The sequence below is a fragment of the Lepidochelys kempii genome, chromosome 12 (genome assembly GCF_965140265.1).
Source record: "Lepidochelys kempii isolate rLepKem1 chromosome 12, rLepKem1.hap2, whole genome shotgun sequence".
In the NCBI taxonomy this organism is placed as follows: domain Eukaryota; kingdom Metazoa; phylum Chordata; order Testudines; family Cheloniidae; genus Lepidochelys; species Lepidochelys kempii.
Window position 1 is genome coordinate 7,926,129 of NC_133267.1, and position 25,562 is coordinate 7,951,690.

The 25,562-nt window shown below is 47.4% G+C and overlaps 1 protein-coding gene across 5 annotated transcripts in view; it reads right to left on the reverse strand.

Annotated features, from left to right (window-relative positions):
- Positions 1-4,946: 4,946 nt before the first annotated feature.
- The window catches only part of SLC12A3 (solute carrier family 12 member 3), a 36,212-nt gene continuing 15,596 nt past the window's right edge, over positions 4,947-25,562 (reverse strand). For 3 of the 5 annotated variants that reach the window (XM_073307463.1, XM_073307462.1, XM_073307459.1), the window contains 15 exons: positions 24,437-24,560; positions 23,321-23,422; positions 22,476-22,631; positions 21,999-22,098; positions 21,403-21,514; positions 18,359-18,499; positions 17,630-17,736; positions 16,052-16,134; positions 14,022-14,099; positions 13,373-13,474; positions 11,387-11,498; positions 9,897-9,983; positions 8,882-9,017; positions 6,971-7,038; positions 4,947-5,252 (listed from right to left, as the gene is read on the reverse strand). In XM_073307463.1, the coding sequence (XP_073163564.1) occupies positions 5,111-5,252; positions 6,971-7,038; positions 8,882-9,017; positions 9,897-9,983; positions 11,387-11,498; positions 13,373-13,474; positions 14,022-14,099; positions 16,052-16,134; positions 17,630-17,736; positions 18,359-18,499; positions 21,403-21,514; positions 21,999-22,098; positions 22,476-22,631; positions 23,321-23,422; positions 24,437-24,560 (1,650 nt within the window). In that variant the 3' untranslated portion in view covers positions 4,947-5,110. The remainder of the gene's footprint in view (positions 5,253-6,970; positions 7,039-8,881; positions 9,018-9,896; positions 9,984-11,386; positions 11,499-13,372; positions 13,475-14,021; positions 14,100-16,051; positions 16,135-17,629; positions 17,737-18,358; positions 18,500-21,402; positions 21,515-21,998; positions 22,099-22,475; positions 22,632-23,320; positions 23,423-24,436; positions 24,561-25,562) is intronic. The other 2 variants (XM_073307460.1, XM_073307461.1) reach the window with 2 other exon arrangements.

Genomic DNA, 25,562 nt, shown 5'->3' on the forward strand with positions numbered 1-25,562 from the left:
CCACAGAGTTGAGACATTTAGTGCACTGTATGAGGTATACCACATGTTGTTACAGGCATGTGAAGGAGGACCCACAGATTGTGAAAGGTGTGTTGTGGGAGGGTGTTGATCATTGTAGCAGTGGAGAGACATCTGCAGGTTTTGCATCTGTTGCTATGGCAGGGTCTGGGCACTACTTTAAGTTCTTAGGTCCTGGTCTGTGCGGAGCTTGTGTCTGATGATGAGTTTGGCAAGGTTGGGGGGCTGTTTGAAGGCCAGAAGAGGGGGTTTGGGAAAGATTTGGTGGTCCCCATTGAGGATGGGTTGTAATTGTTTAATGATACCCCATATGGCAGGTGACAACGAGGTCTGTGTGGTCGGAGGTTCTCCTCCCCCCGGCCATATTGAAGTAGTTTCTCTTGGGGTCTTTGGGTGACCTGTTCCATGATGTGATCTACTTCTCTGGTGGAGCATCCTTGTTCGCTAAAGGTGGTGTTAAGGTGTGTATCCTGGAATTTCTCCTTGGAGCATATTCTGTGCTATCTGAATGCCTGGCTGTAGATTACAGATTTCTTGGTGTGTTTGGGGTGGTTACTGGATCTGTGAAGGTAGGTGTGGTGATCCATGAGTTTCTTGTCCATGGTTGTTTGTAATGTTCCATTGCTGAAGCTGATCGTGAGTCCAGGAAGTTGATATTGGTGCAGGACTGTTCTAGAGAACACTCTTCTAGCCTTCAATCAACGCCCCAGACTCACCAAGCTCATCATTGGAAGCAAGCTCCCCACAGACCAGGGGACACAACTCAAAGTGGCACCAGACCCTGCCAGAACAACAGATGCAAAACCTGCTGGCATTTCTCCACTGCTGCAATGCATTATATGTACAATGGACAGGATGGGAGCATATTAATGTTGACTGGAGTCTTCTGCGGTATGCACCGGATATAAATGCTTGTACATCTGCTATGTATTTTGAAAATAGATCTCCTTGTTTGTCCTCGTGTGCTGAAGGGACTTTTTATCCTCTAAGGATTGTTTGCGACAGATAAACTCTATAGGTAAGTGCATGTGACCTTTCATCAATCAGAAAAAAAGACCAGATGATGGAGTGGTTTGAGGGGAAGTCCCAGGAACTTAAACAGCCAGGACTCCTGTGGCAGCCGTTAGTCCTACTGTGAATTGGGTTCTTGGGAAGGGAGGGTGGGAATATTTGTAGAGGGCGTGAGCAGTTTGTGCTTTCAGTTGCACTTGGAGAGAGCATTGCACCTGACTGCTGGACCTGAAGTTTATCACTGGGGCCTCAAAATAGAGCCTGGGGCCAGCTGCCCTGCTGGTGGCTGATGTTTAAAGAGGAGGGGAGGCCTGAAAACAGATCCCGTGACCAGCAACATTATAGTTGGCTGACATTGAAGAGGAGCAGGCAGGCTGGAAGCTGAACATAGCAGCCCATCCTCTCTGGCATCTCACTAACCTCCCTCTCTCCTGAAGAATTAGCAACCGATTCAATGACTGTGCTCACATTAGCAGATGTATCCGCTGCAAATAGCACTTTGCTTAGCACTTAGCACATCATCCTTTGATGCAACGCTGAGCTCCCTGGCACTGGTCCAGCATACCACTAAAGCACATGCTTGGCTTTAAGCATGGGAGTCACTCTGTTAACATGCTTCAGTGCTTTGCTGGATGGCTAGGGTGACCAGACAGCAAGTGTGAAAAATCGGGATGGGGTGGGGGGTGGGGGTAACAGGAGCCTATATAAGAAAAAGATCCAAAAATCGGGACATCTGGTCACCCCAGAGCACACAGCACCTGGCAGGATCAAGCCCTGCCTACCTCTGGCTTTCTGATGCAGTGGTGGAAAAGGCTGTTCCATAATCTAACTGGTCTTTAAGGATAACAATCTCAGCAGATTTCAGAGTAACAGCCGTGTTAGTCTGTATTCGCAAAAAGAAAAGGAGTACTTGTGGCACCTTAGAGACTAACCAATTTATTTGAGCATGAGCTTTCGTGAGCTACAGCTCACTTCATCGGATGCATACCGTGGAAACTGCAGCAGACTTTATATACACACAGAGAATATGAAACAATACCTCCTCCCACCCCACTGTCCTGCTGGTAATAGCTTATCTAAAGTGATCATCAAGTTGGGCCATTTCCAGCACAAATCCAGGTTTTCTCACCCTCCACCCCCCACACACAAATTCACTCTCCTGCTGGTGATAGCCCATCCAAAGTGACAACTCTCTACACAATGTGCATGATAATCAAGTTGGGCCATTTCCTGCACAAATCCAGGTTCTCTCACCCCCTCACCCCCCTCCCAAAAACCACACACACAAACTCACTATCCTGCTGGTAATAGCTCATCCAAAGTGACCACTCTCCCTACAATGTGCATGATAATCAAGGTGGGCCATTTCCAGCACAAATCCAGGTTTTCTCACCCCCCCACCCCCATACACACACAAACTCACTCTCCTGCTGGTAATAGCTCATCCAAACTGACCACTCTCCAAGTTTAAATCCAAGTTAAACCAGAACATCTGGGGGGGGGTAGGAAAAAACAAGAGGAAATAGGCTACCTTGCATAATGACTTAGCCACTCCCAGTCTCTATTTAAGCCTAAATTAATAGTATCCAATTTGCAAATGAATTCCAATTCAGCAGTTTCTCGCTGGAGTCTGGATTTGAAGTTTTTTTGTTTTAAGATAGCGACCTTCATGTCTGTGATTGCGTGACCAGAGAGATTGAAGTGTTCTCCGACTGGTTTATGAATGTTATAATTCTTGACGTCTGATTTGTGTCCATTTATTCTTTTACGTAGAGACTGTCCAGTTTGACCAATGTACATGGCAGAGGGGCATTGCTGGCACATGATGGCATATATCACATTGGTGGATGTGCAGGTGAGGCCAAGGATTTAAAGGGCCAAGGAAATGGAACCATGACAGCTGGTCCGAATTAAGACCCAGCATGTGGAAAGCCTCCATTGCTGCTGCCCAGGCTTTACCTGTTCTGAGGAAAGACAGGACTGCAGTCTCCAGGTCAGCCCAGCACCTTTCACCATCCCAAAGACAAGAAATGAATTGGCCTGGCTGCCTCTGTCACTCACGTCTCTGAAGTACTGGGAGGGAGGGATTTTTCTCCATGATGGAAGAGTTTACTGGGTGGAAAAACACCAGCCTCCGGCTCGGCACTGGAGAGAAGTCCATTTGTGCTGCCCACGTCACACATGGCTGAAAACAATCCATGGCCATTGTGAAAAGCAGAGCCTGGTACCCATGCCAAGGTCAGGGTGACCTAGGCTTTGCTGACGCTCGGGTAGCAGTCTCACCAGTGGTTTCAAACATGGGAGCACTAGTGCGGACAGGCACCAGCACCTGCCAGGGTTTTAAGCATCCTATCACGCTGCCTTGCCCTGAGCAGGGTTACCCCTGGACCCCTGTCTTCACCACTGCTCCCACCATGCTGCTGCGGGCAGAACTGAACCAGTGGGAGCAAGAACAGGGAATTTCACACAGCCTTAGGCCGAGGTGCTGACAGCCAGACCAGGTGATGCAGTGTCACCAGACAGAGCTAAGGCTCAGGGCAATGCCAAGGTGTCACTCCAGAAGGAAATGGTAGAAGACAATAAGCATCAGTTGCCACTGTGGGCCACTCATTTCCCCCCTCATTTCACACATGGGCAGCCACTTTCCCTCACCCGACAGGCCTATGGGTTTTGCGAGCTTAATACCCGTTTTTAATAGAAGAGAGGACTGCAGGGCGGCGTGTTTCATGTACCCCCCGCCAGTGTTCTGTGGGGGTCTAAGGAAGGCAGACAAGTGCGCTCGCTAATGCTTGATTGGGGTCAGGGTAGGTCATTGAAACAAACACGACCAGGGAGGATGGCAGTATCACTGTCAAACCCTATGGTGAGCACATTCCCCGTAGCATTCACTCTGAACCAAATCTGTCTCTGACAGTATCTTAGAAGAAGGTTGATTAGAAAACTGGCCTGGGGATCAGGAGACCCGAAGTCTGCCACTGACATGTTGTGTGACCTTTGGTAGATCACATCACCTCTCTCAGCATCGCCAGCTGTAAAATGGCTATAATAATGAGGGAGGCAGTGTGGCCAGCAGGAATGAGGGAATGGCTGGGAGTCAGAGTGCGGAGTTCTAATCCTAGCTCTGCTAGTGACTCACAGTGTGGCCTTGGGCCTCTCACTTAACCTCTCTGCCTCAGTTTCCTCAGCTTTACTAAGGGTCGGTAAACCTGACTTCCTGAGTGTCATGAGAATGGAACAGTTCAGATTTTTAACAGTGCAGTTTCCTTTGTAGGGACAAAGGAGACACAATATGTGCTGACACAGCAGCAGAACATCCTGGAGCAATGCGTGGTCATTGGCACAAACCTCTACGCTGCAGTGCAGGATTGTAATGCAGTGGGGTCTCCCTTTTCTTCCCCAAAATTCTAAGGCAAGACCCGTCCCTATTAATTTTTCTTCCAGTTTTCCCTCACCCCCTTTCTCTTCTCTCACCAGCCTCTTTCCTTCACTGACAAAGGAGTATACAGCTACTATACAATTGGGGCTAGAATCTTTGATGAATTTCCCAGCTTCTAACAGCCAGCAGTCACATTCTGATTGGAATCACAGGGTCGTTTTCAGCAAATTAATGGGAAATAAATGGGCCAGATGATATCTGGGGGAACTGGAAGCCCAGTTCATTTGGGCATCCAAATCTTTTAGGCAGCTTTGAAAACTCCCACGTAAAACCTCTAACTTTCCCCCCATTACTGCCTCCTCTTTGTTGCCCAATAGGTCCCACCCAGGAATTTGCATTAGAGAACTCAGGAACACATTATTCCCCCCATACAACATTTGGCATGTGGTGGTATTAAGGCGCTCCCGGGATATGCAAAGACTAGGATCAGCGAGATCAGTTTTCAGGAGGGGGAGAGCAGAGTGGTATAAACCAGTGTTAGTCATTTCCCATCAGTAATCCTTTATCAATGGTTGCCATCAGCTGAAACCAGGAGAGTTTGCTTTTACCAGTGACTAGCACCCGAAAAACCGGAAGAGTTCATTCCAAGGCCAAAACCTGGCCTGAAAAAGTCACATCCCAACCCACCGTGCATTCAACCACATTCTATTGGCAGTAAAACGTCAGAACATTTTCTTGGTTTCCTCTGGTCAGAATAACTGGGGGTCTCAGGTCTTGCGAGAGGGTTTCTAGCCAGGCCATATAGAGGGAGCTGGGGCATCGCCCCTTTCTGCCTATTGGCAAGGTTCTGGAAAGGAGAAGAACAAAAACAAGAGAGGTATAAAGGGGGGGAGGAGAAAACCCTTGCATCTATTTTTGCCTTGGAAGAGTTTTATTCCCTGTGTAACGAGTCCATGTAGATTTGCAGATTATAGATCCACCTCATACACGAAAAGAACAGGAGGACTTGTGGCACCTTAGAGACTAACCAATTTATTTGAGCATAAGCTTTCATGAGCTACAGCATCCGATGAAGTGAGCTGTAGCTCACGAAAGCTTATGCTCAAATAAATTGGTTAGTCTCTAAGGTGCCACAAGTCCTCCTGGTCTTTTCGCGAATACAGACTAACATGGCTGCTACTCTGAAACCTCATACCAACTGCGTGCCACCAACTTTCTGGGTCCTGTCCACCACACTGATTCCTGTTCACTTTGAATTCTGCTTTCTTTGTACTATCTCTGCTAGCAGAGGAGCTGAGCAGAACTGGTAAACTTGACTCGCCCTATAAACAGTCCTTGTGCTGCAGATGCTTCCATAGGCAGCCCCTGTTTAAGATTCAGTTCCCTGAATAGGTTGTGTCATGTCAAGCATTCACAAATGAAGAGCTGTGTTTCCTCAACTGGTCACTAGGTGGCCTGTGACTACAGGCTGTGGGGGGAGTTCAGTGCTCGTGACGTGTAGCTCTTACAATCAGGGCAAGGACCAGAAGAAAGTTAAGTGAATTCAGTCAGCTGGCCTTGACAGGAGAGGGGCTCGGCTTCCTGTGTCACATTTGTGACCAACACTGTCTGGAGGGTTGAAAAGATTTCTGAATGAATGACAGTCTCACAAGAGTCAAAATCTAACTGGGCATCACTGACACAGGGACACCTGCTCACCTGTTTATGGCCATATGAATGTAGCCTCCAAATCTACACCCAATAGGCCTTATGGGCCAGATTTTGTTGTGAAATCCAGCCCTTTTGCACCACTCAGGAGGTGAAACAGGGGCCAGAAAGCAGATGGACCTCCCCAGTTGAGAATTCCCCCGCCATGTGGAGTCATCAGCCATGTGACATGTAACCCACTCCTACACAACTCCCACACACCACCTTGGCAAAGCCAATACAACTGGAGTGCTGTTGCATTCCAGCTATTCTGAGCCTGAGATTGGCCTTTTTATGGGATTCTACCCACTGGTATAGTTTAAAGCAACCTTGAGGCTGCTCTAAATTATGCCAGGACAGGTTCCAGCATTGAGCCAACCTGAATCAGGGAGCTGCAACCAGCTTTTTTGTGGCCCCTTCCCCTCTTCTGGAGCAGCAGAGAACCTGGCCTTCTAGGTGGAGATTATATCATCAGAGGAGCAATTATCCAATCTACACAATTAGGTCTGCTCCAAACTGCTGCACTATTGTACAAACAAATTGAAAAAATATTGCATTATGCTACAGTAATGATCCTGAGCCCTACCTCCTATAATAACATCGCTCATAGTGTATGAGGCCATCACTGTAGAAAACTAGTATTTTTCGGTGGGCTTTTCTGCAAATGCTGCGTAGAAGGGGGTATACTTGTGGGCATACATGGACTGGTAGTGTCTGCTTAGTTGTTATTATGTAGAAGGAAAAAGACTGAAGGGACTGTTTCCATAGTAATCTATCCAAGAACAAGAACAGCCCGTCAATACACTGACTTGCTGGAGAAGACAATACATAAGAGGCACATTATGGACCCTGATCACCCTGGAGGCTGCTGTTACTTACATGGCTATGAGAGCAGCATCCCGTGAGTAATCCAGCAAAATCTCATTCAGTCTCACTTGGCGAAGTGACTAAGGAGCAAGAAGTAAAAATCACATCAGCACAAAGTCAATCAGGCAGCGTCCCCCCGGAATGCCCGTGGATTTCCCTGATTCAACACCCGTCGTCCCCAGTGGGAGTCATTCCATCGACTTCAGTGAGTCCTGAGCGCATGCTGCAGGGCTGAGGTCGTTTGCCAAACAGAGGAGAGATCTGTGACACTCGGGACTGTCCCACGGGATTAGTGCTGGGTTTACAATGGCTCCAGTGGCGTCATGGAGCCGGGCCCATGCTCAGAAGGGGCCCCGGCCTGCTCTGCTTGCCCTGTGCCCCGAGACCCCGCTGGCTCCCCCCACCCACCACTTGCTCCTCTCGGCCCGCCCGCTGGCCGGCCAAGGGCTCCTCTCTGCTCCCTGGCCCCACCCCCCCTGCTCAGACCCCAGTGCACCTCCGGCTCTGGGAAGTCTCTGCTTCCCACCACCTGTGGGCCCCCACCTATCCCCCCAGAGCTGGGCCGCTTGGGACTGGTGCAGAAGACTGGCCAGTCTCGGCCAGGTGTGTGTCTGTGTGTGTGTGGGGGGGGGGGGGGAACAGTGTGGAGGGCTTGGCTGGGACCCTCCTGGCAAGTGCGTCTTGAGGGAGCCCGGCCGGGCAGGCCCTGGCCTGGCTAATCGCGCCACTCCCGAGGGGCCGGAGCGATTCCCAGCCCTGGGACCAGCCCTGGCTGCACTGCTGGCTCAGCCCGGGAGACACAGTCGCCTCCCAGAGGGCTGGTGAGTGCGGCCAGGAGGCAGGGCTTGGGGGAGTGGGTCTGTGGGGAGTATGGGGGATTGCTGGGCTGTGAAGCGGTGGGGAGGATCTGTGTGTGTTGGGGCACTAGGGAGTGGGGGTTCTGTGGGGGGTGCTGGGCAGTTGTCGTGGGGCTGTGGGCAGGGGTGGTGTTGTGCAGGGTCCTGTGCATTTGTGGGTGGGTCTGGGCGGGCGCTAGGCATAGTGGGTCCAAGGGGCCTCTGGCCACAGGGAGTCGGGGAGTGTTGGGCGGGGGGGGCTGTGTGGTGCGGCATAGGCCTGCCCCTGAGGGGAAGGGGCTTGTTGCCAGCACAGGGTCGGGCAGGCCACTGTGCGTCTGGCAACTGCTGGTTTGTAAATAGTGCCCTCGCATTGGGCGGAGCAGGGCCACCCCTGCCACGCCATGCCCCATTGCCTCTGGCTGGCCCCTCGCCATGCTCCATTGCCTCCATGGGGTCCACATATATGTTTGGCGCCGGGCCCACAAAAGGTTAATCCGGCCCTGCATGAGATTAAGGATGAACCATGACCTCACCCTAGTTACTGGTGAGGCCCCTAGTTGCCAGCACCGGGCATTCCTAAAGTCAGCCCGGTCTGCCTGCTGACCTCGTCTCCAGCCAAACGATGCCGCCTCCCTTAACCTCTCTCTTCCAAACCCTTTGGTCCTTCCACTGCTTCAGCATGGAATCAGCATGAAAACCCTCTGCAGCTCACTCTGTTCTCCACAGCAGCAGACGAGCTCTTGAAGGATCCAGTCTGCACCCAGTGAAGTCAACAGCAACACTTCCATTGACATCAGTAGGTGCAGGATGGAGCCCAGAGGGCTCCCAAATCATTAACGGCCCAATCCTGTAAGGTGCTGAATGCTATTGCCTTGTAGTGATTTCAGTGGGAGTGGAGGGTGCTCAGCAACCCACAGGAGGCGCTCACGGCACCTTACAGGATTGGGATCCTGGAAAAGCCTGGAAGCAAGAAAAGCTTTCTGAATCGTGGATTAGGTCAGGAAAATCCTTTACATGAGAATTCCTAGGTAATCTCCCTTGCCCAGCTGTTGAAATCTCCCAATAGCAGTGGTCATGTCCCTACCTTTGCTTTGTTTTTATTAACCTCCTCATCAGAAATCTTCCAGGGGCAGTCACGCCTCATTTCATTCACCACGGCCTCGTCCTTAAACCCATCGTTCAGCCTAAAGGGGGCGATCAGGTCATCAAATCTCTTGATGCTGCAAACAAACAAAGAGCATGATAGGATTGGAGCTCTGTCCTGACATTTGCTGTACTGGGTAAATGCTGCTAGGGTTTGTGAGCAAGCCACGGGATCACATTAGAAAGATGGCGGCTGTTGTTTGTTTCTGTCTTCTGAAGAGAGATCCTGGATCAACAAGAGTGCTGGTCAGGTCTGAGTCATCATGGATAGTTCCCTGAAAACTTCAGCTCAATGCACAGCGGTGATCAAGAAAGCTAACAGTATGTTAAGAGCCATTAAGAAAGGGGTAGAAAATAAGACAGAAAATATCATAATGCCTCTATATAAATCCATGGTTCACCCACACCTTGAATACTGGGTGCAGGTCTGGTTCCCCCATTTCATAAAGGATATCATGAAACTGGAACTGGTTCAGAGAAGGGCAACAAAGACCATCAAGGGTCTGGAATGGCTTCCATATGAGGAGAGACTAAAAAGATCAAGGCTGTTCAGCTTAGAAAAGTGGTGACTGAAGTGGAATATGACGGAGGGCTATAAAAGCACAAATGGTGAGGAGAAAGTGAATAGAGAAGTGTTATTTATACTTTCCTACAATACAAAAATCTGAGGTCACCCAATAAAATGAATGGGCAGCAGGTTTAATACAAACAACAGAAAATGCTTTTTCACACAACACACAAATTAACCTGTGGAACTCATTGCCATAGGGTGTTACAATAGCTAAATGTATAACTGGGTTAAAAAAAACCTGGATAAGTTCATGGAGGATAGCCATTGATGGACTTATTAACCACTTGATATACCCACAATCAAGACACACACACACACACACACACACAGGAACCACGTCTAGAGAATGAAAGAGGCAAAGACAAAAACTGTAGCAATAACGTACTGTTCAGGGCGTGGTTTCTGGTTAATGTCTGGAAGGACATGCACCTCATGGAACCCAAGTCGGAACTTGCTCAACAGAGAGACAATCCTGTAAGAGAGAAAAAGGGGGGATTTTTAAAAAATCTACTCAGTTTTTCCTGCTCAATATTTTACTGACCATCCCAGAAACTCTCTGAACATTTAAGACTCAAGAGAAGCAGATCAGTAGCCTGAGACTCAGGAGACCTGGGTTCTAGTCATGGCTCCGCCACTGGCCTGCTGAGTAACCATGGTTAAGTCAATTTGCCTCTCTGTGCCTCAGTTTCCCCCTCTGTAAAATAGGGAAATTGCTACTGACCTCTTTTATGGAGCACTTTGAGCTCTACTGATGTAAAGTGCTAAAGAAGAGTATTATTGTAAATATCTGTCTGCCTAACAAGCCCTGCAAACACTAGGCCCACTTATGGTAGTAAGAATTTAGCCAGGTAGTAAGTATTGGCACGGTCATCTTCAAGGTGAAAAGTCAGAACCGGGAGGTAGCAGGGGAAGCTTTCATGGCATTGCCAATTTCTCTTTTTCTGGTCCACTGAGTATTTAACAATATCACCTAACTACCACATCTTCTGTAGTGGCATTCAGCTACTTTCCCATTTACTGCTGACAGCTCTTTCTGTGTTCAGCTCTTGTAATTTCACGAGCCACCTAGTTCAGGCCTCTTACCAGCGGGAATTTCATTTCCATGGCCCTAGGGTTTGGATTTTTAAAAATCATATTTGCATTTTTTATTCTCAACCCTTGTGTACTCTCAATACATTTTCCCACAGACACAAGCAATGTCACTTTAGAATAAACAGACAAACAAACAAATGGAGCAGATCCTCCAATGATGAAAATCAACATAGCTCCATTAGCTGGAATGGAATTACGCTGATTTACACAAGCTGATGACCAGGACTATGGCACCAATGCATAAGAAATACAATTTAAAAATGATCAAAATAAAAAAAAAAGAGCTTCTGACATTTCTAAAACGAAGAGAAGAGTGTTGGATAAACAGCAAAATTCCAGACTTAAATCCCCAGAAGGTGCAGCAAATCTGTGAGATAGTACAACCTGTGGGGTAGGTGGCAGGTAACTGTTATTCTTTCGTTTTCTGTATGCTGTGCTTTTACATTTCTAGGAATCTGGTGAGGCAAGCTGCCATTTTGGGCGGTTGAGTTGATTTCACAGCAGACACACAGATTGGGCTCTCCCATGGAGACTTTGCTTTTGTTCTTTCTTCCTTAGTTATTTCAATTAATCCAAAAGACACGCTATTCTGACTGAATATACAGAGTTGATGCAAGGTCCACTCAAGTCAATGGAAAGACTCCTATTGGCTACACTAGGCTTTGTACTAGGCACTTTGTGTACAAAAAATCATAACAGAAGTGACTCTGAATTATCGATGGGATTAGTGGCAGCTAATGGTCTCACAAGCTCTATTTGATCAATGCTCAGTAATGCACTCACGCTTTCCTCTCTTCATCCATCCTGTGGATCTGCCCACCAACAAACACCCGGGTTTTGCACTTGCCCCACCGCTTCTTGCGGCTGAGGAGGTATGGAATCAGGAGCGTGAGACCTGCCACAGGGAAGAGCACAGGGATTGGTTCTTACTTTTGGGGACGAAACAACTATTTAACATTCTAAATCAGAAATGGAGAAGACTCTGTGTGCTTGCCAGCCCATCCCCCCACCAGTGTGAGATTGCACCCTGGGATGTATTTTCTAGCGTACTGCTCCGTCTAGTATTAAATGTCCCCAGCTAAAAATCACACCCTGCATTGCCAGATCTCTGGGCTGCAGTTAGTCCCAGATGGAGACTCATGCAAATATTGTAGTGCAGTCTCTTTATCTTGAAAGTGCAAATTACAAATGTAGAATTATTATTTTTTACATAACTGCACTCAAACACAGTGTAAAACTTTAGTGCCTACAAATCGAACCATGAAGGGGCATACAAAGGTTTAGCATATCTGGCATGTAAATACCTTGCAGCACCGTCTACAACAGTGCATTGCGAACGCCTGTGCTTACTTTCAGGTGACATTGTAAATAAGAAGCGTTCTCTCTCATTAATGTAAATAAACGTGTTTGTCTGAGCGATTGGCTGAACAAGACGTAGGACTGAGCGGACTTGTATGAGGTGAATTGAAAAATACTCTTTCTTTTCTCTTTTTTTACAGTGCAAATATTTGGAATAAAAAATAATAATAGAAAGTGAGCACTGTATGCTTTGTATTCTGTGTTGTAATCGCAAGCAATATATTTGAAAATGTAGAAAAACATCCAAAAAGTGTTTATAATAAATATAAATTGGTATTTTGGTATTGTTTAACAGTGCATTTAAAACTGCAATTAATCGCAACTATGTTTTTTAATCTAGTTAGTTTGCTTTGTGTTAATGTCATGCATTAACTGTGATTAATTGACAGCCCTAATAATATAGTAATTCACCTCAGCTTCACTCCACATCTTACCCTCCTACCTTCCTCCCCTCGAGGTTTTCCTCTGTTCTGTCCCTGTCGCTCCTCTCCCTTCTCTTGTCTTTCCGTTTAGCTGTTTCCTCCTACCTAACACTCTTGGGGGAAAAAATCATGGAACAAATACTCCATTTGCCATCATCACATTGATTGCTCTGCTTGTAGATTGTATTCTTTTCCACTACCCCATGTCTGTCCTGTCTATTTAGATGGCAACCCTTTTGGGCAGAGACAGCCTACTGCTTATGTCTGTACCGTGCCTTGCACAACTGAACCCCCATCTCGGTTGGTCCCTAGGTGCTACTGTAACAAACATGATTAACAGAAGCAAGTCTCTGTAGCCAGTGCTGCTGTCGAATGTTTTCTGCTCAAAACGATTATATTGAAAGCCTCCTGCTGTGCTATCAGCAGTCCTGGTAGAAAGGGCAGTGCAGGAGAGATTTTGCAAAGAGAGTATGAGTGAGATTTGCAAAAAGAGTCCAAGAGAGTTGGGCACCCAAATCCCACTGGTTTCAATGAGAGTTGGGCACCTACCTCTCTTCATCACCTTTGAGAATCTCAGGCAATGTCCTCAGTAGGCCACGCTGGCCAAGCATGGCAAGGTTTTGGTGGAGCTTAACAGCACTGTACAGGAGCAGTACAGTGATCTGGGGGTAGCTGACAACTACTAGGCGGACACTGCTGAGAAGGGCTTCACCCTGCGGAAAGCTGGAAATGCATGGGTAGGAACTGTCCTTTGGAGAACTTGACCCTGACACTGCTGAGAAATGACTGAGATGGGGGTGATGCATGGGGATGAGCACAGCTGAAGAGGTCATTGCCCTGCAGTGGCTTGAGACCCAGCTGCAGCGCAGAAAACCTTCAGTGATCAGACTCATTCATGAGCTGAATGGAGGGTGGGATGGAAATAATGAGATAAAAAAGTCCCAAATCTGTGTGCAGACTGGGAGTATTTATTAAGGTCAAAGGTCACCTCCATCATCAAAGAGCCAGTAGATGTCAATAGTCTTCTTGCCCTGTTCAGTCTGGAAGATGGTGCTTGCTTGCTGTTCCGCTGTAAGGGCATCCGGATCCGCTAGCAAGGGGGAAAGAACCCACAGCATGAGAGACAGGTCCTGGAATTTGACATGTGCTGTTCTTCCAACTCTCTGCAGCAGGTGGCAGGTCCTTCCTATTTACAGCCTGCAGGCTACAGCAAAATGCTGTCTAGACCAGTGTTACTCCAAGTGGTGGTCTGCGGACCGATGCTGGTCTGCGAGCCATTGGCTGCTGGCCTGCATGCACATTGGAAAAAAAAAATGCCAGTCCCCCACATCAGATAGCTTGAGAAGCACTGGTCTAGGCCATATCCTGTAAATGTATGATCCAGAGCAAAGCTTAGTAGCTGAACCCTATTTCTGTATTTGGTTAGACCAAAACGCTTGATCCAAACATCCCCAAACCCTGCTGACCCAAACTTTAGCGAAGTTCAGATCTGGACTTTGCAGCCAGGGTCCCTGTGTAACTAGTAGCCAAAAATCAGTCAGCTAGTTGGCTCTGATATGGTAGAACATCGTTATTTTTCACTGCAAGTTGGAGTGTGAGCATTTCATATTACAAAGATGAACGTGATTAGAACTAACATGTGCCTGTCACAGTGGGTACCACACCATTTGCTCCGTTCTCTTTAGGGTCTTCTGCTGGGTCAAACACCGGGTTAACTGCAAAAGAGATGATGAGAAGAATAAAAAAAAAACGAGGAGTATTTGTGGCACCTTAGAGACTAACCAATTTATTTGGGCATAAGCTTTCGTGGGCTAAAACCCACTTCATCAGATGCATGCAGTGGAAAATACAGTAGGAAGATCTATATACACAGAGAACATGAAACAACGGGTGTTGCCATACCAACTGCAACAAGACTAATCAGTTAAGGTGGGCTGTTAGCAGCAGCAGAAAAAAAAACTTTTGTAGTGGTGATCAGGGTGGTCCATTTCAAACAGTTGACAAGAAGGGGTGAGTGACAGTAGGGGAAAAAATTAGCATGAGGAAATCATTTTTACTTTGTGTAATGACCCATCCACTCCCAGTCTTTATTCAAGCCTAATTTAATGGTGTCCAGTTTGCAAATTAATTCCAATTCTACAGTTTTTCGTTGAAGAATAAAGAATAAAGGCAATGGAGACGTGAAAGACAAAACAATGGAAGGTTCTTTTCACTTAGAAAACTATTATGGCTAAATCCAATGAACATTGAACTTACATTCATTTTAATTTGAACTTTAAAAACATCCTGAACAGAAAAGTTAAAGCTAGTTTAGAAAACGTTTGCATTTATAGTTGCAACGTTAAATTCTGCTGCATGTGTGCTGGTTTAGGGGAAAATTCACTTCTGCACAGACAGCCAGCACAAAGGACAGACACCACTTAAATTCCACTTAAGCCCTACGCTGAAGACTTAAATGGTCCATAGACTTCATGCCAGCCTTTTGCACAATGGTGAATTTCATCGTTAGCCAATCTGAACAGAACCTAACAAAGATTTAAAGCATGTTAAAAAGCAGAAGGTAATTGACTTTAGACAAAGACCACTTCTGTCAGCCCCAAGAACTCCTGTGCACCCGTGGCAGAGGGTGTTGCAGCTGCTCCTGAGGAGCTCGTTGTTATTTCAGAGATGTGCATGGCATAGGACTGCTGTTCACTATGGTGAATTTACCCCAAGGCAGAGCACAAGGCCCGGGCACTGTTCAAGCGAGTCTTAAGTGGTGCATAGACTTTGTGTGAGCCCTCTGCACGGGAGTGAATGGTCACCTTGTGAGTAATTTGCTGTAATGACACTGGCAATTCGTTCTATAGCCTTTCATCACTCTTTGTGGGCGCGGTGATGAATTAACGGAGAACCAAGCGGCCAGGCTGATCTCAGACACTGGAGCTCTGTAAAGCAAGCTCTGAATTTTACAATCCCACCCAGAAGTCTGTGGTGAGGTACGGTGACTGAGTTGTTCAGGGGTTTGCCTGTGGTCCTGAAGGCTGTGGGTTTGTATTATTTGATCTCACACTGAAAGGCCACCTCCAGTTCACCCAGCAGCAAGATGGGTACCTGATCCACTGGGACAGGGCCGTCAAAGGCGGTCAGATGTGATGCTGGCAGTACCACTCCCTTGTGTGCCATTGGCTATGAAACGGACATGCCTTCACCATGCCACCCAATGAGCCGCTGGCTAGGGGGCACTTTGAAATGACCCAGAAATATGTTATACACTTCATTTCCCCAGTGACATTCCCCAGTGCAGCCGCTCGGATGGAACAGTGCAGAGTACTGCCATGAAATGATTTCGGGCTGGAAGTGAAGAATAGCACGTTCAGTTGCAGTAACTGGAAGAATTTGAGGAGTCAGAAGGATTCTGGCCATGTACAGTCAAAGTTCTGTGTCAAAGCCCTTCCTCTTGCAGGAGGAAATATTTGACACCTTGTTTAATTATTAACAAGAGAGGCACCGTTACTGATCTGCAAAGGGCAAGTGGGTTTGACTTACTGTGTTTGAGTTACTGTGTTCATCCATTCAACTGATATGCCCGTGTGCACTCCCTGCTACTTAAGACTAGGGATCTAACAGTCTCACCCCAGCAGCAGCTGGTGCAGTTCCTGCAGGTGTGGCTGCAACAGACACTTACTGTGAGCCTGGATCATTCTGGAAACATTCAGCCCTTCCTTCGTTCTCATTAAGCATATTCCATACTTGAAGTCAAACGCATCACTGGAACGAGAGCGAGAACACACACTTAGCACTGACATTCTTTGCATTCGATGGGAATCTAGGAACAGGCTCAGAGGGGCTGTCCCTTTAGTTCAGTATGCTAGCCATCTGACATTGGTCACTGTTAGAGACAAGACACCAAACAAATCTGACCTCTGAGCCTTTCCAGTGGGGAATGCCTTTAAAAGCTAACCAAAACTTCAAGACAAATAGTACTGGTGTGATCACTGTAACTGAGGTTACTACAGAGCAAATCCTGCCCCCAGCACAAATCCTAGGTGGCCAGGCTACACCTTGAGGGGTCTCAGAGAGAGCCCAGAGACATGAACCCTTCCTACTCCAGCACAGAGCAGTCTAAGAGCTACTCACTTCAGTCCCAGGGCTGTGGTAGAGGTGGTGTTCAGTGATCACTCCGTGCTTCAGGTGAATGCAAGAGCTCTGCTTTATTCTGTGTCCAGTTCCAACTGGCTGTGCCTAACAAGAGCTTCCCAGTGCCCCACCCAGATGCTGTCTGGGAAGCTCAGCCCTTAAGGGCACAGGCCCCAGTACCACAGTGGCTGTGTTTCCCTTCCACACTGGAAGTAGGGGGGAGTGTGGCCTGTGGATCTTCCCAGATCATAGCGAGCTTCCAAAAACCACTGCTCCATGGCACCCATGATGCAACGGAATTGTCATCTTTCTGCTGCATCCAGGGTCTTCTCCACCCATGGAGAGGGTGGGCAGGATTGTGCAGAGCACAGAGCTTGTCAGATCCTCTTCCCCCACGTGCCTGGAAATGCTACTGATGCAAACGCTTGTCAGCCCTTAATTGGAGCAAAGCTGAAGCAAACACATCCCTGGGATTGCCTTTGCCTATCAGATGTGGTCAAGGCAGCTGGTGAGATGTAGTCAGTGTATGGATGCAATAATGGGCAGAGCAATTTAGACGTCTGAGGTGCAGATAAACTGTGGTGGTTGGAATCCACCTAATTTAACACATACTAATAAAAACAATCACGGAAATAAGGCTTTGCCCTTCTAAAGAAAGTCACAACTCAGGGTCAGGTAGGTATTCTTATCCCCCTTTACAGAAGGAGAAGCTGGGGCACAGAGAGACTGAGTGACTTCCCAGAGGTCACACAGGAAGCTAGGAATTAGACCTCCATCCCGACCTTCTGACTCCCAAGTCCCCTGCTTTAGCCTCAAGCCCATCCTTCCCCACTGCAGTGAGAGACTGGTAGTAGCCCTGAACACCCACCAACACCCACCAATCATCTTGCTGACCAGTGGCTGCAACAGCCTTGCTAAGTTTCCAGAGGCTAAACTGGGAGCCAATGGAGGTTGCTGGTGTCAAACTTTGCAGTGCATTCATGAAGATGGATAGCCATGAAAGCGGACTAGTTATACACCACCATATTCCTTCCTGAGTGTCCTCCAGTTCACCCAGAACTCCCTACTGTTCAACTGGGAGCAAACAAAGCAGGCAACACTATCATCAACCAGCCTCCCAACTTACTGCAGGATTCCAGTGTACTCCTCCACCGTCCTAGGGTGAGCTGTCTGCCAGTTCTTCTTGTACCCGATCACCAGGATATTGGGTTTCATCTTCCCAAGACCGGATGCCTTGGTTAATAGATATTTTTCCAGTGTTAATAGGACTATATATACATCCCTGCCATACACACATGCATTTATTTCATCTGAAGGTATCATCACATGCACAGAGTCCTATGACGCAGGAGCCACTAGATGGTGCCCTCTAGGCCCAGTTCTGAGCAAGGAGTAGTGTGTAAACTGCACTATGCCAGGAGCAGTCCCAGGAGCACTGTGTCTCAGAGACACCCCTCTAAATCTTAACTCCTCCTCCTTGCTCCATGGGGGACAAGGATAATATGCCATTGGAATAGGTCAACAGCAAATTATAACATTGGCCAGCGAGTGGGGGGTTGGAGCTAAGGGTCCACTCATTCCCCACCCACCTGCTCCAGAGATGGAATGAAGAGTGCTGGCTAACCCATGAAGGGCCACCAGAAGAGTTTTTACTCCCCTCTAGTCCCTTGGACGGGCATGAACGCCAAGTCATAATCCATCCCTTAGCAAATCATGCTGGCCCCAACAATACTGACCTCTTCTCAGTGAAAAGGTTGAAGGCCCCTTGTAAGAAACATTGAAGAATTCCTTGATGCAAGATTTACAGCAGGGGACTGCAGTTCCTTCATAATTCATATCCAGTTTAGGGCTTTACCTGCATAAGTGTTTGGGCTCCGCTTCTCAAGTCATCAGCTACCACGTCCGTATAGAAAGCTTTGATCTTTCTCTTGGTCAGCCACTTTGTATGGCCATTGGAGGTGAGCCTGGATTCTGGCATCTTCTGCTTGCATGGTCCCTGTTATTGAGTGGGAGGAAAGGACACAACAGTAGCATTAAGGCTCGGTGTGTTTGCGACATGCAAACCATTTTTAGCTGGTGGTTTTAAGTTTATCCCCATAAAATAATATGCTTTACTTTGCACCAAACAGCTTAATGTCCTGCAGTCTCCTGAATCATATATGAGATCCAGACTTAGCCCCTGGAAATGTGGGATGACATAAGAACAGCCATACTAGATCAGACCAATGGTCTATCTAGCCCAGTATCCTGTCTTCTGACAGTGGCCGGTGCCAGATGCTTCAGAGGAAATGAAAATAATAGGGCAATCTATCAAGTGATCCATACCCTGCCATCCAGCCCCAGCTTCTGGCAGTCAGAGGTCTAGGGACATCCAGAGCATGGGCTTGCATCCCTGTCCATCTTGGCTAATAGCTATTGATGGACCTATCCTCCATGAACTTATCTAATTCTTTTTTGAACCCAGTTATACTTTTGGCCTTCACCACATCCCCTGGCATTGAGTTCCCCAGGGTGACTGTGGATCGTGTGAAGAAATACTTCCTTGTGTTTGTTTTAAACCAGCTGCCTATTCATTTCACTGGGTGATCTCTGGTTCTTGTGTTAAGTGGTTCTTACTCACCTTCTCCACACCAGTCATGATTTTATAGACCGCTATCATATCCCCCTTTAGTTGTCTCTTTTCCAAGCTGAACAGTCCCAGTCTTATTAATCTCTCCTCATAGGGAAGCTGTTCCATCCTCTTAGTCGTTTTTGTTGCCCTTCTCTGTACTTTTTCCAAGCCATCATTAGGCAGAAGTTCGATTAATCCTCATCACACTGCAGTGTGATTTGGAATACATGTTCCCCATCCCACACACACATTACATTAATAGTGGCTCCACAGGGCTCACTGTGTCTGTGTAAAATAAGGTTGAAAATAATTGGAAGCTGAAGACAATCTTATAGGGCCAAATCCTGAAGTCCTGATCCAGGTCCTGATTCTGTCTCCCACTGAGATCTCTGGCAAAACTTCTGTGGACTTTAAATGATACCAGAATTCAGTCCTGCCTTTGCCAAAATCTCACCGATGTCAATGAAGTTTTATGTGGCACAGGACCTGGTAAAATCTGTGAAAAGCCTTCATGATATCGCCTGGAATGCAGGTTTCATTGGTTGCTTTTAAAGAAGGACTTTTATGTACACAGATCCATATTCATGTACCAATCTAGCTTTGAAAATCCTAGCCTCAGTGGTTTGCCCAAGGTCGCACACAGCCAGAAATTGACCACAGAGCCTCATCTTGGTGCCTTTACTGCAAGATTATCTTTAGTAATACAATGTACTGATTATGCTCCTGTTGATCAGGCTCTGTGTGAGCAACCGTCAGTCTGCTACACCTCAGGCAAAAATGAATACATCTACATCAGCCATTTGGTCTGGAAGAAATGAAGTCACTGGGACAGAATGTTGTCCTATGATCAATGTCCCCTTTCAAAAGCAATGCCTGATCTTCACATTGACAATTCATCTGCAGCAGGAGGCCATTAGCCCATGACAACGTTGTAGCCGGTCACAAATATTGCTTAATTGCCTGGGATCTTTCCAACAGACATGAGTTTACTTTTTTTTTTTTTTTTTGTCATTTAACAGTGCCTAAAAATATATTTTTAAATCATAGGTACATGATAAAGAATTGGGTTTGTCTATCTACCTCCAAGTCTTCTATACAATCCATCACCACAGTGAGCAAGGTGGAAGGATGCCAACATCCCAGTCAAACACCTCATCAAGGACCCAACCAAAGAACCCCCATGGCTTTTTATTCCCATAGAAAATATGGTCGACTTTTAGCTGCATCCCACAACACATGACAGATGTACCTGCCTTTTCCATAAATGGGGACTTTGAAACACAATCCTATCTGTGACTTCAGAAATGGACATCAAACTACAGAACACCTCCTCAATCAACATCCCAAACCATCGTATCCCCATGAGATCTCTGCCATCCACTCCGCATCACCTGAACCAATCCATTGGATCACTAACCTAGACTTGGACATCTAACAGTGCTGTTTTTAAGACAGACGAAAAAAGAAGACCATAGTATCTAAGTGACTCCCAGATATCTCCATGATGAGATTCCTAGTGATCTTCATGGAGTTCCTCTCCCTAGTTAAAGGAGGCTTTGCTTGGAGATTATTTTTGGTTTTTTATCTTCAGGTTGTTATGCTCTGTCAAAGAAAAGCGTCTTTATCTTGGCCTCAGGGTGCCCCAACTCTGGACTACTCTAATTTCCTTAGGAAGCTTGTGCCACAGGTAAACCCCTCAGCCAAGAATGCTTTATCTTCAGCTCTCATGCACTATGTTGAGGGCTTTGCAAGCTCATTGTGACAGAGGGGTATGGCAGCATAGGTGCTCATTCACTCAGCGGTGGTAGACTACTAACCCGCAAAGGTTCTGCTATGTGCCAACTCCTCAAAAGTCAGGGCATCAAATCCTGAAATCCTCTCTCTGGCAAAACTCAAATTGAACCAACTCCTTGGCCGTTAATGAGGTTTGAACCCAGGACCTTCAGAGCTGAAAACATAAGTCTCTACCACATCAACTCCTTAGCTAGAGATAGTATCAGCCTCATGAACCTCGTAGGTGACCCCACCACCAGAGGGAAACAAAGACCTGCAGTTTGCATGGGCTACATAAGGACTGGAAGAGTCATCCCCATGCATTTAACAACCCTGGATATTATTTTTCAGGGCCCTGCCAGGGAATATATCACACAGCTTACTCCTTTTGTACTGGCAGTGAACAGATGCCAGATTAGGGTTGGTGTAGATACCTGCATCCTACCCCACCTTGCACTGCTGCTCGTGCTGCTCTTATGGAGGTGGTAGAGAGAAGCTGAACCGAAAATACTTACTACCAGCACATTCCCACAAATCATCAAGCTGAGGTTTTTGGTGAAAGTGCCCACAAAATCCACCAGAGCTGGGCGGAAGTTGGGAGGGCCTGTTAAGACCAGGCACTGGGGTCTAGAGAGGAAGAAGAAAAGATGGCTGGTAACTTACAGCAAAAAAGTCACTGCTGAGATCTTCTGGTGGAATTTGATCACTATGCCCCTGTATGGCTAATGGCACCCACCCAATCTACGCAGTATCTTTTGGATGCGTGGGTCCTTCACTACCAAACTATCAGATCCTCCAGGAAGTACACAACTGGGCTGGAGACCTCAGGCTTCCTTGCAAGGACTTCTGGTGTCTAGCTGGGCTGAAAAGACTGTGAAAACTCTCTTCCTCTTCCATGCTTCTGGCCCTGGCTGCAACCCAGAAGTGCAGAGAGGAGCAGAAATTTAAACAAGTTTACTAACACTCAGTTGAGTCTCCTTTGGGGTTCAGCTGACTAGTCATGCCTTTGAGGGGAACATGGGGGACTTATTCAATTCATGAGCCCTTTCTGTGTTTGGGGATGAGGGCCATGTTCCCTTGCCGTCATCCTCCACACAGCACTATTACTTGCCTGTAGTTCTTAATGTGCTCGTTGACTTCGTTGAGTCCCACGGAATAGTTCAGGGCCAAGTTGTATGAACCAGCCTGCACAGATGAGCCCCAGTTCACTTCTGGAGGGGGACAATCATTCGGAACATATTAGACCATTTAAAAACAGAAATAGGAGTGATGCTGGCAATGAGCTGGGCACGTGCATGGGCTGCTTTGTTATTGTAGGGTTGCTCCAGAGAGCCTGGCTGTGCATGCGTTGGTTTGTTTAGTTGCCCGTGTGAAGCAAGTGGGAGGGTTTGGGTTCAGTTACTATAGCAGGCTTGGCCGCGTCATAGAAACCTCTCTCCCAGCTGACTGCCTTGTTGGCAGAAGAGAGCATGGTGCAATCTTGCACTGATGCTGCCCTGCTCCGAGACCAATAGACTTCCGATATCTCAGCCTGGCATTTTCACTAGAGCCGCTGTCTGCTTAAGAACAAGAAGCCCCAGTTACTCACCAGGCTTTTTGTAGAGCACGTATCCCAGTAAGAAGACAATGATGCCAATGGCTATCAGGGCTGCCCACCAGGTCAACAGAAACATGATCACGACAGAGATGATGGCACCAAAGAGCGCAGCCCACTTGCTGTAATACCTAAAGGATGGTCTCCATCCTGCATGGACATGACACAAAAATACATTCATCACTTACACGGCTAAATTCTTCCCTCACACCTGGGGGAGGGGTCCTCCAGCCTCTGAGGAGAGAGAGTAGAACAGGGGCACCCTATCTATCTTAGGTACTTATCTGGCCTCCATCACCACCACACCTGAGCGCCTCACAACCTTTAACGTGTTTATCCTCACCACACCCCTGGGAGGCAGGGTGGTTACCCCCACTGTACGGATAAGGCACATGGAGGCTAAGCGACTGGCCCAAGGTCACACAGGAAGTATGTGGCAATGTAGGAAAGTAAACCCACATCTCCCAAGTCGTAGGCTAGTGCCCGTATCAGTGGCTCATGCTTTCTTAGTAACACTGGGAGACAAAGGCGGGGTGGAGAGAGAACCTGACATCTCTCAGAGTAGGAGCAAACACCTGTACCCAACCACCCCCACCCAGAGATGCTCTGTTTATGGAATTGAAGATATTCCCCATCTCCTAACCACCATGGATCCTCCAAGCATATCGCCTTGTTCAGCTCAAAGAGCTTCTTACTATGAAACTTTTGGGCTAGGTCTCACACCTTACCCTGATGCAGAGAGTGACCCTCCAGCCTTGTAAAGCTCAGAGACCCCTGACACTACCTCCCAGCCAACAAGACGGGTGTAGCTATCGAGAACCAGTGTAGCGATCACTCACCCGGTGAGTTGGTGATGGAGGCGTGGAAACAGCTGAAATTGATGAGTGCGTACGAGCACAGGAAGAAGTTGGAGATGATTGGGGCAATCGTGTTCAATTCCGCTACAGGGACGGGAAAGAGAGGGATAGCTCATTAGTGCATTTGCTACACCCTGGCCAACTTAACCTCTGAGAATGGGAGAAAGGTGAAAATCAAGAAGAAACTGAGAGCCCTGGCTGATTGTTCCAGCTATCGTAGAGATTTCTAAGATGTCTATCAACATCTTAGGGGCGGAAGGATAGCTCAGTGGTTTGAGCATGGGCCTGCTAAACCCAGGGTTGTGAATTCAATCCTTGAGGGGGCCATTTAGGGATCTGGGGCAAAAATTGGGGATTGGCCCTGCTTTGAGCAGGGGGTTGGACTAGAGGACCTCCTGAGGTCCCTTCCAACCCTGGTATTCTGCGATTCTATGATACTGAAGAGCCATTGGATATGGATTCTACTTCCAGCTCTCTCTTTTCCTGTGTATTTGTTATGAAAGGACTCTTCCCCCTAATATTAGAATGCACCTGGGGAAGGATTAGCCCCTTCCATCGAGATCAAACTTCAGTTAAAAAAGCAGCCATGTCTTAGTGGTTTAACATACGCCCTACTGAGCTCCCTGCTCCTGGGAGGGAATTGCGCTCAGTGCTGGCTTGGCTGGTCAGGTTTCAGTGCAACTGGAGAAGTAGCCATCAGAATCTTCTTGCTGAGCGAAGGACAGAACTCTCTTAGATTTGAGATTTTGTTCCATGAAGGTAAGAAACATCTGGGCCTGATCTCCCCTCACCTGGGTGTAAATATGGAGTAACTCTACTCCAGACTAGCCAAGCGTGTAAGAGCGGGTAGAATTAGGCTCTCCCAATCTACCTTGCACTCATCCTTTGGTAGGATATAATTTTATATTCTGGCCTCCTGTGTGTAGGAAACCTGCAGCCATTCTTCATACCACGGTGGAAGAAGTTAACAAAGGCAGGAATTTGGTTTGACAAAGAAAGAGCCACCTGGCACCACACTGATCATTAATCGGCCTGTAGAAAAAAAGGAGAGAAAACTACCTACTGGATCTGGCAGCCTATTAAATCTGAAGCTCTTACCGATAAGAATGAACCCCACTGCTATGATGTAGGTCAGCATGTAACCCCTGATCGGCTCGTTGTTCTTCCCATAGCCCTTCCCAAAGAAGTCGATCAGAGGGTAGAGCTGGTCCTTGCACAGGCACTGTGGAGAGGAAGAGATGTCATCTAGACTTGACAGGCACTGCGGACTATTGGTTAGAGCTGAGAGCAAGGGTCCACAGAACCAGGGTTCAGCTTCAAGCACTTTCACTGGCTCAGTGTATATCCTTATTCTTGAGTGGACTTACTCCAGATTTACACAGTGTGAGAACAGAATTTGGCCCCCACCCTACAGGGCTGATATATTTTTAGAACCAGTTTGCCCATTCCTGCTATCAGGTCCCCTTCACTTTGGAAAAGCTAACTGTAATAACTAACTTTCATCCCAATATCAGTGGTAACAATCCTAGCACACTTATTCTCTGCTGATGGGGCATTGCCACCACGGATGGCACTATGGAAAGGGCAGGAGATGTCACCTTAATTATCTTAATTCATAAAATGAACAAAAGCAATGGGCCATATACTGCCTCATTTATACTCTTGCAAGCCCACTGAAAGGGAAGAAGCTGCATGGGAGTGACTGAGGACAGAATCTGTCCCATTAGGATTAGCCAAGTAGGAGCAAAGCCAAGGGGACAGCATGAAAAAGTAGCAATGTGCATAAGCCCCAGCTCGTGGGCCGCACCGCATGATGGGAGCTGCTGGAACAAAGCTCCAGGCAAAAACCCCAGAGGCATCAAGAATATCAGATTAAAGAATCTGTCCAGAAAGCTGGCAATTCCCGGTGATTAGGGTGACCAGATGTCCCATTTTTATCGGGACAGTCCCGTTTTTTGGGACTTTTTCTTATATAGGCGCCTATTACCCCCCACCCCCTGTCCCGTTTTTTCACAGTTGCTATCTGGTCACCCTACCAGTGATGCATTGTGAGGCCCAACTACGGTGGTTATTCAGCTTGTTCTAGAACTCACAGTGCCTACGCATGGTGGAGACTCAGCCTGTAATTATGGCTCTGAAATGCCAGGGACCTGCTAGCTTGCCGTGGACTCATGTTTATTGTATACATGAAAGACAACGCTGCAGATGTTTTCATGGTCCCCTG